Source organism: Quercus suber, unplaced genomic scaffold, assembly GCF_002906115.3.
Source record: "Quercus suber isolate HL8 unplaced genomic scaffold, Cork oak 2.0 scaffold_8, whole genome shotgun sequence".
Lineage (NCBI taxonomy): Eukaryota > Viridiplantae > Streptophyta > Magnoliopsida > Fagales > Fagaceae > Quercus > Quercus suber.
The window spans coordinates 471,858-489,664 of NW_027069474.1; the positions used below are offsets into that span (position 1 = coordinate 471,858).

At 34.1% G+C, this 17,807-nt stretch overlaps 1 protein-coding gene and 1 pseudogene across 1 annotated transcript; one reads left to right on the forward strand and one right to left on the reverse strand.

The window, feature by feature from the left end:
- The first annotated feature begins 6,445 nt into the window (after window positions 1–6,445).
- Window positions 6,446–8,892, forward strand: LOC112036571 (peroxidase 3). The gene is made up of 4 exons (XM_024069416.2): window positions 6,446–6,733; window positions 7,036–7,227; window positions 7,923–8,088; window positions 8,299–8,892. Exons 1-4 carry the CDS (start codon window positions 6,524–6,526, stop codon window positions 8,703–8,705), a joined length of 975 nt encoding a protein of 324 aa, XP_023925184.1. The 5' UTR covers window positions 6,446–6,523; the 3' UTR covers window positions 8,706–8,892.
- Window positions 8,893–9,291: 399 nt separating this feature from the next.
- The window catches only part of LOC136068337 (uncharacterized), a 31,642-nt pseudogene continuing 23,126 nt past the window's right edge, over window positions 9,292–17,807 (reverse strand).

The following is a 17,807-nucleotide window of genomic DNA, read 5'->3' on the forward strand; positions in this document are numbered from 1 at the left end:
TTTCAAGCACCTATATGGATGGTTACTGGAGAATGGGAAGCCCATTGAGCTATTTGCTATCCAAGTTTGGTGTATTTGGCACCAGAGAAATCAATCCCGACTACATCAACCTTGCTACCTCACTAAGGACCTGAAACAAACTGCACAGGAGTTCTAGGTTGAGATCATATCAGTCAATCCTTTGCCAAACTTGATCAGACCAGAGCCCAAGCCAAAATGGACTGCCCCACCACGGAACAAATATAAGATCAATTATGATGGAGCAATCTCAAATGCAGAAAATAAAGCAGGGATTGGAGTGGTTGTTCATGACTGCAATGGTGAGGTAATGGCATCCTTAATTCAGCAATTGGAGCAAGCATACCAGCCAGTGGAAGTGGAAGCAATTGCCGCATGTAGAGCAGTGGAGTTTGGTAGCGAGATTGGAGTGGACTGTGCTATTTTGGAGGGTGATTCAGAAGTGATAGTGAAGGCTTTGAGGAACAATGACAATGGATTGACTCCTTTTGCACCATTGATAAATGATGTCTCTTTATTTTCAGGTTTGTTTTCAGAATTGTCATACTCTCACATTAGGAGAGATTACAACAAAGTTGCTTATAGTTTAGCTAGGCTAGCTTTGATGACACCAGGTTGTACCGTGTGGATGGAAGATGTCCTATCTCGCATCTTACCCTTTGTTCAGACTGATTTGGCCGTGCTTTGATTTTAATTAATAAACGTCTTCTTTCTCCACAAAAAAAAAAAAAAGAATTTTTCTTAACTCTTTATATCAATATCATAATTCAACTTCCTAATTAAATAAAAATATGACCGACTCTTCCCCTGTTTAATATAATCACCTATGTCCACGTTGCATTCAATAGCAGGTTTTTTTTAGGGGATTCGGCTAAGTTCATTCCCTTCACCAAGTGAGCTAGTTATGGGAGGGCGGTTGTTTTATTAAAGGAAAATTCGATTAGTACATTAAATAATACATATTCTAGATAGCACCAAAAAAAAAAGAAAAAAGAAAAAAAAAAGTTAACTAATGTCCTAAGGGCATTAGGTTAGAAAATATTTTTTTCAAACTTTTTATGGGGGAAAAGAAAAAAATAACTAAAATTTTGACAACTTTTTATATTTCTCATAAAAGTAGTATTAAAACTTTTCTAAAATGATCCATTAACAAATATTTTAAAAGCACCTGTTAACCAAACCCATATACACGTATTCTAAAAATCTAATGGATCGAAGCAAAGAACAATATATCTATTGACTGCTGGGGCAAGAAAATGAAAACTAATGTTCCTGCTGGCATGATTGGCATCCCTTTTTCAAAGCACACATTTGTTAGTCTCCTTGTAATTACTGTGTTAGGTTGAATTCTGCTTAAAGGCAGTTAGAAATTAGAAATCCAGAATGGTACTGTATTATTCACTAGTACGGTTTAAGTGTTTGTTGCTCAATAATGACGTCTCCTTTTTGATCTCTAGGCTAATTGAACTTGACAATAATTAGTTTTTGTTTTTAATTTTTTGCTTCTTGCACAATATAACAGTAATAATATTCACGGTACATGTGTATCATTTAAACAAGTTATATAACTTATTAAAAATATTTTGCAACTAAAACTACACATGACTGTGGTTTTTTTAATAGTCATGTAGTGGATTGGAGGAAAATTCTTTTAAACTAGTTTAGAGGAAAACTTTTTTCATAAAGGTAATATTTGTTTCTTGTTTATTTTTTATTTTTTATGATTCGATATATAAGAGGGGATTTGAACTTTAGATGTAGACGCTAGCATGTGTCAAACACTTAATCTACAAGGCTTTCTTGTTAATATTTGCTTTATGAAGTACTGATTATGCTGACTTGCAAATTGTTTGGTGCTTCTCCACCTCCACAAGGTTTGAAAGCAAATTTACTTATTAGCTGATCATTATTGAGGTTAATACAATGTATTGAGAATCACATCTTATATATTTGTGTGTACTTTAATAATATAGCATTATTAATTTTATCAATAGTTTAATAAAACATCATTGACTTTGACATTATTGTAAAATTCTTCTATAACAGAAAAATCAACACACTCAAAAAATTTGGGATTTGGCAAACAACTACTCCATGTTCCTTTGACTAGATATAATCAAAGTTCCTAGTGATCAAGACATTTTTTTTATAGGAAAAAAAAAATTATAAGTAATGCTATTGTCACAAACTATTTTACAATATTTTTACAAACTGTTGATATGGTCAACTTCTTATTGGTTTTCATTTAATCCCATCATTAACATTACTTTTTTATTTACTAATAACTTTTCATCATATCAGCTGTTTGTAAAATTTTTTGTAAAAATATTTGTATTTTTAGCATTACTCAAAAATTATATATATATATATATAATTTTTTTTTTTTTTTTTTGGGAGAAAGTTGTAGTACACGTTCTTAGCTATTTAAATCTATTAAACATGGAGGCAAAACCGTGGTAAGCACGAATATATCTTGGGCATTATGTAAAAAGTCAGTACAAAATAATATCATTTGATCTTTTTCATCAGCTGAATTCAACCTTAACATAGTTCCTCGGTCCAGCCACCAATCCATCTCGGATAGCCCAGCTTGAGCAACCAAGCAAAGGCGGTGATGATTTCATCTTAACCTACCCGAACGCCAATCAACTCATTAATTAATCATATATATTAAAAAAAACCATGTCAATAATTACAACTGTCCATGATGACAAAGATTTAGAAAAACAGCCATAAAGATCTTACATAAATGAAAGAAAAACAACATAGATGTGATATTTGAATCGCGTAAAATATTTCTTTATTTTAAAATAATATTTACTGACTTAATCATCTGATGTTCATTGATGAGCGCTACATCAATGGCCATATATAAATTTTTTGTTTTGTTTGTGAGTGTCTATGGTCCACATTGGCTGTACAACTAATTAATTGAATAATGTATCATAAAAGATAGCAAATTAAGTCTGAAAATTAAGCTTATCAACAAGGTTAGGTATTGGCTTTAATCTGAAAAGTTGTATGCTTCCTACTATGTCAAAAAAGTTCCTATTAGTATAAGACCCATCATGGAAGAAATAGTCAGATTTTAATATCATAAAGTTTCATATTAAGCATATGATCACTCATATTAGTTAATGTATAATATTATAAAGAGTAAATTATGCTCAGCAAACTCCAAAAACCATCTACATCAATCTATGTAAACTTGTGTAAATTGGAACTGTTACTACATAATCGTGTAAATATACACTATTATTATTAATATACAAATCTGATTTTAATACTTTTTTTACTCATATGTAGAGAGAAAAAGAGAGAGAGAGAGAGAGAGAGAAAAAAAATGATTTGAAGGAGTAATAAATAAATTAATAAAAAAATGATATTTTAATAAATGTCGTATGAAATAGATAACATGATACAAGTATTTTTATAAATATGATTATATAAAATGAGTTTTCCTAACGTGTGCTTTTAGGATATATAATAGTAAACAATTTTATGAATTTTTTTATGAAAAAAATGAAAAGGTTACAAATTTTTTATTAGAATTTTTTTAGTTCTCTATAAAATGTTTTTAAAATAGAAAATGAATGAATATCCTAAAAACATATATTAATAAAATAAATAAAAATTATCATCAAGCGTAATGATCCTCCGCTCGTGAATTCTATTATCTCTTGGTCTGTAGTTATATTCATCAAACATCTTGTCAAGTTGACATTCTGATGTGCACGTCTAACCATTGTTATTGATTCCGTTCCGTTCCGGCCGGAACGGCCGGAATTTTTCGTACCGGTATGTAAACCGGTACCGGAATACTCACGTTCCACCTCGGGTCAAATTCCGGGTCATTCCGGTCCATTCCGGTCAATTCCGGCCAATTCCGGCCGAGATGCAAATTCCGGCCGGTACCGGATTTGGCCTATTATTAAAAAAAAAAAAAAAAAAAAAAAAGAAAAAAAAAGAAAAGAAAAGAAAGAGAAAAAATAGTAAAGGTCCAATGGTGTTGGTAGTTCTTGAGAGTTCTTTTGATGATGAATTTGATCATTCTCTCATGGATGATGATGAGGAGGATGAGTAAATCTTGTATTTTTTTATATTTAGTTATTGTCTTATAAATCTTCTTATTGTATGATGTTATATTGATGTTTAAGACTTAAGAGTTAAGACTAAATGATTTGTATTATTTGATATTTAGTTATTTATTTATTAGAATTGACAATTTTATGTTCAACAAGGATATATATAAATTATTTTTTAAGAACCCCGAAACACCCTGAAACGGTACGCCGAAATCGGCCGGTACCGAAATATTCCATTCCACTGGACAAACCGAAACAGGGTCCGAAACGGTATTAATAACAATGCGTCTAACATCGTGCCATTCCGGTTATCTTCTGCTGCAGTGACATTAATTTCCATTTGAGCTTGCCCAGATAATTAAGTGTACAACTATGACTAAAATGTCATCAAAAGAGGAAATATTGTGTCCTTGCATATATATAACTTTGGAAGCAACATATGTACACTATATACCATGCAGAGTAGCGAACTAAAGATAGTACTGAAAAATGTATTATGTGAGGCTGTAGGAGAGATAAAAGAAAAAAAAAAAAGGGTCTGATTAATATATTTTAGAAAAGGTTTTATGAAAATTAAGAAATTTGTTAAAAAAGTTAGTCTTTTTTTTTTTTTTTTTTTTTTCATTTTTCTATAAAAGTTCCATAAAATAGTTTGCTAATATATGTCCTAAAGATATACATTAATATAACCAGTGGCGACTCTACATGAAAGCTAGAGTGGTCATAGGACCACCCTAACTTGCAAAAAAATGTATATATACATTTGTCAAAAACATATTATAAGCTAAACTAACCTATTATGACCATTCTAATAAAAATTATGAACACCCTGATTTGAGAATTACAAAAATTTGGGTTTAACAAAAAATAAGAGTAGTGCTACTACATTCACAACATTTTCACAATAATTCTTAACAAATCTAATGTAGTAAGTTTTTACTAATTCTAATTTGGGTCAAATATTAATATTATTTTTTTTACCCACTAATAACAGCTTTTTGCATGAGATTAATTGTAAAAATGTCGTGGACGTAACATTACTCTAAAATTAATTCTGTCTTCAAACATAATTCTTAATCCTTGTTTTTTAAAGCTTAAATAATAACAATAAATATTAACTCAAATAACAACAAACATAAACTAAACAAAAAAAGACAAGACCAAATAACAAGAAGTGCAAAAATTATTCAACAAAAAGCCTATTATAAAACAAAAAAGATAAAATTTATAACTCGTTCAACCTATTCAATAAAAATAATTTATAATTTCATTTTTTTTAAATAATACCAAAAAAAAAAAAAATATTGTGATAAGTTAATTTTTTAGGGACCGACCATCCTAAAAAAATTTTCTAAACCCACCACCGAATAAAACCCAAATAAAAGATAAAAAAGAAATGCAATATATCTTATTTGAGACAGTAGTCTTTGACTAGTCACTAGTCTAAGATTCCGTAAACTTTCACATCATAGAAAAAAGAAAAGGCATGTAGGCTATATCCCTTGCACAACTAGCAAAGAAACCTCGATGGAGGATGCAACAAATTCGACTAAATTTGCGTTAAATTCAATTTGTTTTCAATTTGTGTCGGCATTTTGTAGGAATAATTAGTTCAAACGGCTCCCACCAGCCAGATTGTTAATTTAATGCAGAAGAACTTAGTGTGTGTTTATTTCCAAGAATAAAGTATGCATGTTCGACTATGATTCCTATTGTATATTTTAGTCAACAACAAACGACTGTTTAGAACTAGTATATTTAGTTGTTTGCTGTACTGTTAATAAAATATAATAATAATAAAAAAGAAATAAACTAGCTTATAATTAAAATCCAAATGCATACAAAGTCAGCAAAGAAATGAAGCAGAGTCACTGACCCTACACTACAGTACGTAAGAACATATGTAATAATAACAGCAACCGATTAAGTCCTCAAAATTTTAGAATCGGTCACGTCTGTCATGAAAAACATGTCACAGTATCCATATATACTACTCTCTGCATGTCTTTCTCGTTTAAAAATTATCAGCATCTTCCATCATACTTGATAACGAAAAGGAGAAGATATTGTAATGTCTAAGTAGACTCGATCGAGATCTATACACAACATTGATAATTGAAATTAATATATATAAAACTGCTCTAACCAATTGATGTTGTTCCCCTAAATAATTTACTTGCTATGTTAGGTAATTTTAACTAATACAAAGAAAGAAATATATAAAAAGTGGTAAGCCAAGTCAAACAATCTCTCCCTATTACAAATCTCAAAATCAACTACAGATTGAACATTATTTAAATTAATCTTACCTTCCTGTAATGAAACCATTTGCTCGAAGAAAGAAGACCATTACCTCTATTTAAGGATGCAAAGCTTGTGTTGGAAAATATGTACTAGAGCAAAGAAACAGAGAGAGAGAGATGAATACTAATTTGAGTTCCTTCTTTATCTTTATAGCAGTGTTTGGGCTTCTAGAAGTTTGTCATGGACAGTTGAGAATGCATTTTTATGAGGAGAGTTGTCCCCATGCTGAGGAAATTGTGAAGGAAATCATATGGAACCGTGTGGCAAGCAATTCAACTTTGCCTGCCAAGTTTCTGAGGATGCATTTTCATGACTGTTTTGTCAGGGTAATTCATATCTCTCCCTTCTTTCTCTTTTCATGAATTTTGCCCCTCCTTATGATACACGTCCTAAAATTACAATAAATCTAAGAATACAACATTTTTTACAACTATGAACATGACTTCTTATAATTGACACATAATAAAGTATTGTCACTAGTAAACTTAGGTGAAAGTGACATTTTTTAAATCATAACGGGTCATGTTAGTTACATTCATAGCTAGCATTCATTTCTCATACTAGGAAACACATGCATTGTTATATGTTTACCAGACAACTAAGGTCTTGAATGGTTATAATGTGTCAGGGTTGCGATGGCTCTGTACTGATAGACTCTACCCCAAATAACTTGGCTGAGAAGGCAGCAATTCCAAACCTATCTCTGGCAGGATTTGATGTAATAGATGAGGTGAAGACTAAGCTAGAGAACACTTGTCCTGGAGTAGTTTCTTGTGCAGATATCGTTGCTTTGGCTGCTAGAGACTCGGTTTCCTACCAAGTAAGTACTGAAAATATTCTAATGTGACTTGGAAACAAAAGAGTAGCACAAGTGGGATGTGTTTGGTTTGAAAAACCAAGCTGGTGAAGTTGATGTTTTTGACCAAATTCACAATTAAGATTTTATTTCTAATATATCTAAGAGTGTATAGAATGTCATGTCATTTAAAATTTTATATAATATGACGCTACATATATATACACACACACATATATATATATTTATTTATGATATTTATTTAAAGAGTCCGATTTGGGTAAGGATGAGATCTGAGCATATTACTTAAAATTTAATACATCCTACCACACCAAATAACATTTCAATAAATTCTCAATTTGATTGGATTTATATATGGGTATTAGAATTGATTGAGTGTTGTTGTATTTATTTTTAAATATGCGATAAGATGATGTGACATATTAGGATTAAAACATAAGTTTTATACCACATCTTACATAATTTAATCTCTAATTTAAAATTACAAAATCGATCCGTTTCAAATGAAGAGGATGCTTTTTGAGTTTTGCACCCACCTAGTTTATGTTTTCTTTTAAGGGAAAATCTACATTTTTTGTTTCTATAAATTAATTATGCTAGCAAATTGCTATCCCACAAGCTCTTTCTGTCTTCTTCTTTTTTAAATAACATATTGAATTCAGCATTAGGTAATCAAGTACTTGTGGAAATGATTGCAGTTTCAGAGGCCAATTTGGGATGTACTTACCGGTAGAAGGGATGGAATCATATCGCGCCAGTCAGAGGCCCTTGCCAACATCCCAACACCATTCTTCAATTTCACCACCCTGAAACAATCTTTTGCTAACAAAAGCCTCACAGTTCATGATCTTGTTGTTTTATCAGGTAAAGATTCTAAGTGGGGGAAGGTTTATATAATAAGCTTGTAATATGATAACATGGTTTCAATAATTCCGTGTTCACAAAGTATTATTATATTACAAATGTAGATGTAAAATTCAAGCCCTATTGCTAGTAGTCTTTAGTAACAATCTATTTCTTTCAAAATGATATCTTGAGCTGTGCCCAAAAGATTTATAAATTAATTTTGGTTAGGTGGACATACAATTGGTGTTGGGCATTGCAATTTCTTCAGCAACAGGCTATACAATTTCACAGGAAAAAATGACGAAGATCCTTCTCTAAACTCAACCTATGCTGCTTTCTTGAAAACTCAATGCAAAAGCCTCTCAAACAATGTAACTATTGTGCCAATGGATCCTGGAAGCCCCCTATCCTTTGACAACAATTATTTCAACATCTTGAAGCAAAACGAAGGTCTTTTCCAATCTGATGCTGCACTTTTAACCGACAGTGAAGCTACCTACAATGTCAATGAGCTGCTGAACTCTCAGAATTTTTTCATGGAGTTTGCTCAATCGATTATGAGGATGGGAGCCATTCAAGTGCTTACAGGAAGTTCGGGAGAGATTAGGAAGAAGTGTAGTGTGGTGAATCCCTAAGAGCTAGTTCGTTTGTAAGTGTGAATTTTATTTTAAAAAAATAAGTTGGTTTATAAGTGTGACAAATAAGTTATTATTCACTTTTTGTGGTATTATGAATAATTTTGTTGATGTACTCTTGTTATGGACTCATTGTAAGGCCAAGCAAGATTATCTATCAATAAAAATCTTATCTCACTTTATGTATTTTACTTTATACCATACCAATTTCTATCACATCTCTATAATAAAAAATAAAAAAATGCCTATCACATCTCTATCATAAAAAATAAAAATTATCTATCACATCTCTAACTCTCTCTATAAAGTAACCAAAGTTTAACATTAAAAAAAAAATAAATAAATAAAAAATTCAAACGCATAACATACTACAATTTGTAGAGCATAATTTGAAACACTATTGAGTATTGACAAATAACTTTTACTCGGTTATCTATATGCGTTTTCTGTCTGGATGTATTATTTAGAAAGTACTGTGCATGTTATGTTACTTGAAGAAAGGATCTAATGGAAGGACTTGGTGAAATTAATTTAGTAATACAATCAGGAATTAACCTCATGACAGCAGCCCATGAATAAACTATCAATCATACGGTTTAAATTATCTGAATTATGATGATGATTCTCAAGTTAACCAACTATTCATCTATGCGTATTGATGAGCAAATAAGTAGATTTTTCCCCTTCTCAAAGCTCATATCAAGAAAAAAAGAACTGAATAGGTAAACTGCAAAAAGATAAATAACCAAAAAAAGAAATCAAAAGATAAATAACTATCAAGGTACAGTAGCAGATGGCGAAGAGAGTTGAACCCAAGCATATTCCTCTTTGTAAGCAATACCCCCCTCACAAGAGGCTTCACACGTGTACACAACAATAGTTGCCCAATCGAGAGAGTCGACTTCATTATTCACACTAAAGTAATAAAGCAGCTGAGGCAAGATCTGAAATCACCAACAAAATAGACACCAGCCAAAGGTTTCATTTAGTTTAATTGGAGAAATTGACCGAGTGAAAAGACAGAATGTAAAATGTAAAAGAAACATTTTACAGAAATTTTATAAAGGCGCAATGTGCATACCTGGAACTCAAAACAAAGAGGACCACCGCAGTAATTGCATTTAGGAATATCAGCTTTCGATGGCTGGCCACTTGACATGGGCCAAAGGGGTTTAGCCCCACCATTCCTACAATACCTGATATTTTGAAACAAACAAAATTACCCATCATTGTATAATAACGAGGGAGAAGGCTATAAGTGGATTCAAACAAAAAGCAGCAAGGACTAATGACCAATGATGACTTTGAAATGTTCTTATTTCTTAGGCTAGCTCTCAATGGACAAGGATCAGGTACCAAAGTCAGTAATATGTAGCATATAATGAACGCAGAATATACCATGTAACTAACAAAAATAAATTACTAGTTTAAGTAACTTGGGGCCAACTTATAAAGTTAAGGGCAAATTACGATACAAATACCTGAAGTAAGATATTTGATAGATGTTGAAGAAGCAACATGCATGTAGAATTAATGATTTTTTCATATATTTATTGGTAAGTAACATACAAAGCAACGATGATTTATATGACATGGATCTCATTGAATTTTAGGTTACCATCTTCAAACGAGTACCGACATATATATATATATATATCAGTGTTGTTAGCTTCCAAAGCAAGATTAAAAAAACTTATACATGTTGCAGAAAATTTAGAAGATTTTTAGCATTTTTCTGAAAATAAGAAGGCCCCAAAAATAGTTAGAACTGAGACCTCCTTACTTTCATTTTGCCATTCTCCATATGAGGGCCACAAACACCATGGGGTGATTAAACCATACTATATAGTTGCAGGGCACCAATGCTTGTACACTTCAAGTGACTTGACATGTGAAAGTTTGTATCCTCAATTAGAAATATCATTCACCTTAACACCTGTTCAGGGGCCTTGCCTGTGCGTTCTTGGAAAGAGGCCCAACTTTTTCTGTCATTATCACCCTATTCATCAACAAAGAAATAAGCAAGTAAGAGTCTAGAACAAGGAAACAAAAAAATCTGAATACAGCAACACAAAAAATAAATACCTCAAAACTGTCCATCAGTGAGTTCATTGTGTCATCAACTTTTTCCTTAGAGACCAATGAACTAGTACAGGCTTTATCCTCAGACATTTCTGTGCTGGGTTCAATTTCATTCTCAATTATCATCTCATATTATGGCCACAGAGTTTTGCTAGCAACTGTGTGCAAATGCAAAATATTTCAGGTGTAAATTTCTAAAAATACTAATTTAAGCATTGACAATTACTCTATTAATAAACCGCATGTTAATAAATATTTTCCCAGGAGTAAATATACAAAGCATATACAATACACATTTAGTATCTACGTCATGTTCTATAAACATTAACCACTTTTATTTCTATTCAGCAAAAAAATAAATATATAAAAAAATAAATAAATCAAACCCTACTCCTGTATCTTTAATATTCAAGGTCAAGTTTTTAGATAAAGAGGGATAAGACATAAGTAAGTTACCATTGTCATAAGATGTCATTGATGCCATCTAAGATGTAGCTGACAAATTTTTATTTTCCAACAGCAAATATACATGTAAATATGCACTATTTTTTACATATTTAACACTGTAATAGAAACCATCTACTTTACTGACCTTTTTGTAAATTTGCTGAAATAGTTCCGTTTTTATTGGGGCAATCAGATGATTGAGAAGAAACGCTCATCCGTTGACAATCAATCTTATGACCAGAGCGCCAATGCATTGCCTGCAAACAGAAAAGGATAGTAGGAACCTTTTTATGTCGGTGTTGAGGAAATAACCCTTTTTTTAGTAAGTTACAAATACACGCAACTTGTGGGTCTTGAACCCGCAGACCTCACCCTCCACTTGTTCTTACAGGGAGAGAAAGCACTGTTGCGAGCAATAACGAGCTGTCCTGCAAAAGAACCTAAAAGGCTCAATTACCTGGTGTTTCTCTGAGCAATAACGAGCTGTCCTGCAACTACTACAGAGTTTATCTCCTTTCCAGGTACCAAGCCAAGTACCAAGTGCAGCTAACACAAGCAAACATCAATAGCATCAGAGATTTTATTAAAGGACGTCAATTTATATGTAATAGAAAGTGCATGAATATATCCAAACATATTTTCGGGCCCCTGCTAGCTATGCAAACGCACAGTAATTAAGTGTTAGAGCTTTTGAAAGTGCTCATTTTATATGTAACTGGAAGTGCATGAATACATCCAAACACATTTTCAGGCCCCCCCGCGCCCCCCCCCCCCCCCCCTCTTTTTTTTTTGATAAATACATTTTCAGGCCCTTGCTAGCTATGCAAACCCACGGAACTTATGTATTGATTCTGATCTTTCAATTGATCACTTGTGTAAAGATTCTAAGATCAAGGTTAGAACAGCAGTGAAGCAAGAATTAGAAGCTGGACCAGTGGAATGAAATGGATGTGGTGCTTATAGAGTAAAATGGCACAAAACGACACTTGAATTTTGTATAGCTGTGCTACTTGTAGTTTTGTTCTTTTACATTAGTTAGGCTCACACGTGAGAATCACGTGTTAAGTTTATAACTGCTTAATGGTAACTGATGTAACTGATTAGCGAGTAATTAGGAGAATTAGTTTTCATTCAGTTAGCTTACAGGTAGTATATAAGAAGGATTAATGTACAGTAAAATTCAATTGATTCATTTCTCTTTCAATCATAATAGAAAGCATTTCCAGAAGCTCTCTCTCTCTCCGTGTTCTCCATTTCTCTGAGTTTTGTGTAGCTTTCTATTCAGCTCTCTATTTCTCCTTGGTTTTCATCTTTTACATGGTATCAGAGCCAGACTCGTTTTCAATGGCGTCTAATCCTCAACAAACTTCATCTTCAACCTCACAGCACGAAATTTCACCAATGGAGGATCCTCGTAGTCCATTTTTTCTGCATCATGGTGAATCACCTGGTGCGATCTTGGTTTCACAACCCTTAACAGAGGAAAATTATCCTACTTGGGCTCGTGCGATGAAGATGGCTTTGGATGCCAAAAGCAAATTAGGTTTTGTTGATGGTTCAATCACTGCTTCAATGGCAGTTACCCCTCTGGAGAAGAAGGCATGGTCTAAGTGCAATTCCATGATTTCTTCCTGGATTCTGAATTGCGTTTCACCTCACATCACTGCTAGTGTGATCTATCGGAACACTGCTCTTGAGGTTTGGAATGTGCTCAAGAATCGCTTCTCTCAAGCAAACGGACCACGAATCTCACAGCTACAAAAGGAAATTTCCACTGTGATGCAAGGAGATTTAACAGTCACCTCCTATTTCACAGGGCTTCAAGCTTCGTGGGACCAATTGCTAAATTTCAGGCCTTTGCCTTGCTGTTCCTGCGGTAAATGCACCTGTGGTGTAGATGATAAGATCAATTCTTTCCAGCATCAAGATTCATTGATGCAATTCCTCAATGGATTGAATGATGCTTACTCCCAAGTGCGAACTCAGATTCTCATGATGGAGCCTAGTCCCTCTATAGACAAGGCATTTTCTTTGGTGATTCAAGAAGAAAGGCAAAGATCTTCTTCAGGCTTCAATCTGGGTCCATCAGCTGAAACAATTGCCCTTGCTGTTAAAAATCAAAGTTTTCATCATAACTCTGGTTTTACAAGCAATTCTGGTAAGAATCTCAAAGGCAACACTGGAAAAGGAAGGCCAATGTGCAGCTATTGTGGCAAGCTTGGACACATCAAGGAGAAGTGTTACAAATTGGTGGGTTTTCCACCAGGTTATAAGCAGAAGGGAAAGGTTCCAATGGCAAATCAGATCAGTTTTGAGGGTGATCAATCTCAAACCGGAGAGACACAGCTAGGCAATGGGAATTTTCCATTTACTGCTGATCAATGTCAACAATTGATTTCTCTACTCAATACTCATGCCTTCTCATCTGATTCCTGTGAAGGTGTTCATTCAGCCAATTCTGCAATTGCTTCCACTTCTGCCTCAGGTAATACTTGCCCTGTGTTTCAAGATTGTATGACTTTAAACATGCAACATTCTGTATTTGCTGTTAATCCTGTACATAAAAATGCTTTCAATAGTGAGACTTGGGTTCTTGACACTGGTGCTACAGATCACATAATTCATTCTGTCACCTTATTCACCAAAATCACTAATTCTATATCCACCTTTGTTCAATTGCCTAATGGTGAGAAAGTTACTGTCACTCACATAGGAACCATTCAAATTTCGTCCACCTTAATCCTTGAAAATGTTCTCTGTGTTCCTTCTTTTTCATTCAACCTAATCTCAGTTAGCAAATTAACCAAATGCCTATCTTGTTGTTTTGTCTTCCTTTCAAATTTTTGCTTCATACAGGACCTGTCATGTTGGAAAACGATTGGAGTGGGTAAATTGAACAACAATCTTTACTTGCTGCAAGTTTCACCAGATTGCACATCCATATCAGGAGTCTCTTCCATTTTGAATTCTGTTTTTGATTCCCTTGTAAACTCTGTTTCCAATGTTCCTGTTGTTTCTAAGCCATTTCTTTGGCATCTTAGACTTGGGCATGTCTCTGATAATAAGCTCAATACTTTGCACAGTCACCTTCCTGATGTAATCCAATTTCAAAGTAATAAAGATTGTGTTCTATGTCCTATTGCTAAACAGAAAAAGTTACCTTTTCCATCTTTTAATCACATTTCTTCTAATGCTTTTGATATAGTCCATTGTGATGTTTGGGTCCTTTTGCCAAACCTACTCAAGAAGGCTTCAAATATTTTCTTACTCTTGTTGATGATGCCACTCGATCCACTTGGGTTTATCTAATGAAATATAAATCAGATACTAGGCCACTGCTTGTTTCTTTTTATAACATGATATGTACTCAGTTTCATACCAAAATTAAAGTGTTTAGAACTGATAATGCCCCTGAGTTTTTCTTGAAAGATTTTTTTTCTGCAAATGGTATTATACACCAACATTCTTGTGTTGCCACTCCACAACAAAATTCAGTTGTGGAGAGGAAACACCAACATATCTTAAGCATAGCTAGGGCTTTGAGATTTCAGTCTAATATTCCTCTTTATCTTTGGGTGAATGTATCTTGACTGCTGTCCATATCATCAACAGGCTGCCTTCCCCCATTTTAAACAATAAATCTCCTTTTGAAAAACTATATGGTAAAATTCCTTCTTATGAGCATCTCAAAGTTTTTGGTTGTCTTTGTTTTGCCTCCACTTTACTTCAACATAGAACCAAGTTTGATCCTAGGTCAGTACCTTGTGTTTTTCTTGGATACCCCTTTGGTGTTAAGGGCTACAAACTTCTTAATTTGTTTACCAAGAGAATTCTCATTTCAAGGGATGTCATTTTTCATGAAACCATTTTTCCCTTTGTGTCTGATCCTTATTCATCTTCTCAGCATTCCAACATTCCTTTACCTCATCTGTTTCCTTCAGTAGCTTCACCTCATGATCCTTTGCTTTCTTTTCAAAATTCTGACCTTGTCACAGATGCTATTTCTGTACCAAATCAGGTCAATCCACCTATCTCTGAATCCATTTCTCCTGCATCAATTTCTGACCCTACCCATCCCCTTTCATCCAATCTTCCTGTTATAAATCAGTTACCCATTTCTCCAGTATCTAATCTTCCTCATACGTCTGGTAGTTCCCATAGTCAAACTGATATTGCAGAGATTGTTCCTGTCCTAGACACTGTCTATTCTTCATTACCTTTAAGAAGGTCACAAAGGGTCCATAAGCCTCCTACTTATCTGAAGTCATACAAGTGCAGTTCAGTTGTTTGTGATCAATTTCCTCCCTCCAATTCATTCCTCCAGTCAGGTTCTTTATCTCCCAAATCAGGTACCAAATATCCTTTATCCTCTTATCTCTCCACTTCCAAATTATCCACTTCTTATGCTAATTTTTGTTCCACCATTACTAATATTCCTGAACCCAAGTCCTACTTTGAGGCTGTCAAAAGTACAAACTGGCAGGAAGCAATGAATACAGAAATTGCTGCACTTGAAGCCAACAATACTTGGACACTAACTTCACTACCCCTCATAAGAAAGCAGTGGGTTGCAAATGGGTTTACCGAGTTAAATATAGGGCAGATGGCAGTCTTGAAAGATACAAAGCACGTTTGGTAGCAAAGGGGTTTACACAGCAGGAAGGTCTTGACTTTACTGAAACTTTCTCCCCTGTTGCCAAAATGACTACTGTCAAAGCTTTATTGGCTGTTTCTGCTGTTCGAGGTTGGCATTTGACCCAACTTGATGTAAATAACGCATTCTTACATGGTGATCTCCATGAGGATGTATACATGCAGCTTCCACCAGGGTTTCACTGCAAGGGGGCCAGGTTTGTAAGCTTAACAAGTCATTATATGGACTCAAACAAGCTTCCAGACAATGGTACTCCAAGTTCTCATCCACAATCTTGCAGTATGGTTTCACACAGTCAAAATCAGACTACTCTCTGTTTACTAAGAAGTCTCACAAGTCTTTTTTGGCTCTATTAGTGTATGTTGATGACATACTTATTGCCAGCAATGATGTCAAGGCAGTGGAAGCTCTTAAGGTATTTCTGGATCAGAAGTTCAAGCTTAAAGATCTTGGAAGTTTGAAATTTTTTCTTGGTCTTGAAGTAGCCAGATCAGATAAGGGAATCACCTTGTGCCAAAGGAAATACGCCCTTGAAATACTCAAGGATGCAGGGATGACAGCTTGTAAGCCTTGTAGGATTCCAATGGAACAAAACTTAAAGCTGAGTAAGCATCATGGACAGTTGTTGGCTGATCCGGGAGTCTATAGGAGATTGGTTGGTAGATTACTATATCTCACCATTACCAGGCCAGATTTGGCATATCCAGTCAACAAGCTTAGCCAGTTCATGTCCAAGCCTAGAAGACCTCACTTGGATGCAGCTTATAAGGTATTACAGTATATCAAAAGCTGTCCTGGTCAAGGGATTTTGTTGTCTTCAAGATCTGATTTTCATTTGAAAGGGTATACTGATGCAGATTGGGCAGCCTGTGTGGATACAAGAAGATCAACAACCGGATATTGCATTTTTCTAGGAAATTCTTTGGTATCATGGAAATCTAAGAAGCAATCCATTGTGTCCAGATCCTCTGCAGAGGCAGAATACAGGGCAATGGCTGTGACAGTTTGTGAGATAACCTGGCTGCTAGCTCTATTGAAGGATCTTGAAGTGTATCATCCTCAACCAGCCCTACTTTTCTGTGATAACCAAGCTGCCATGTATATAGGAGAGAATCCTGTATTTCACGAACGTACAAAACACATAGAGATAGACTGTCACTTGGTTAGAGACAAAGTTCAAGATCGAGTGATTAAGTTATTTTATACTCCAACTCACACACAGCTAGCAGATTTGTTGACAAAGGCACTTCATGCTCAACAATTGTTTTCTCTACTTGACAAAATGAACATTATCAACATCCATGGACCTGAAGCTAACCTTGAGGGGGGCTGTAAAGATTCTAAGATCAAGGTTAGAACAGCAGTGAAGCAAGAATTAGAAGCTGGACCAGTGGAATGAAATGGATGTGGTGCTTATAGAGTAAAATGGCACAAAACGACACTTGAATTTTGTATAGCTGTGCTACTTGTAGTTTTGTTCTTTTACATTAGTTAGGCTCACACGTGAGAATCACGTGTTAAGTTTATAACTGCTTAATGGTAACTGATGTAACTGATTAGCGAGTAATTAGGAGAATTAGTTTTCATTCAGTTAGCTTACAGGTAGTATATAAGAAGGATTAATGTACAGTAAAATTCAATTGATTCATTTCTCTTTCAATCATAATAGAAAGCATTTCCAGAAGCTCTCTCTCTCTCCGTGTTCTCCATTTCTCTGAGTTTTGTGTAGCTTTCTATTCAGCTCTCTATTTCTCCTTGGTTTTCATCTTTTACAACTTGGGCTGATCAAATTGCATAAACAAAAAGTTCAAAAGAAATAGTAACTAAAAAATTTAAAAACAAAAAACAAAATTTGGAGATGTGGACGCCCTTCTAAGAGGAATATTTATGGTACGTACTTGAAAAAATGTGTTCTCATA

Bases quoted from the DNA above. Each gene is read 5' to 3' on its own strand.
- LOC112036571 (XM_024069416.2), top strand. From the start codon at position 6,524: ATGAATACTAATTTGAGTTCCTTCTTTATCTTTATAGCAGTGTTTGGG. The intron at 6,734-7,035 runs GTAATTCATATC...ATAATGTGTCAG, and splicing joins TTCATGACTGTTTTGTCAGG to GGTTGCGATGGCTCTGTACT. The intron at 7,228-7,922 runs GTAAGTACTGAA...AAATGATTGCAG, and splicing joins GAGACTCGGTTTCCTACCAA to TTTCAGAGGCCAATTTGGGA.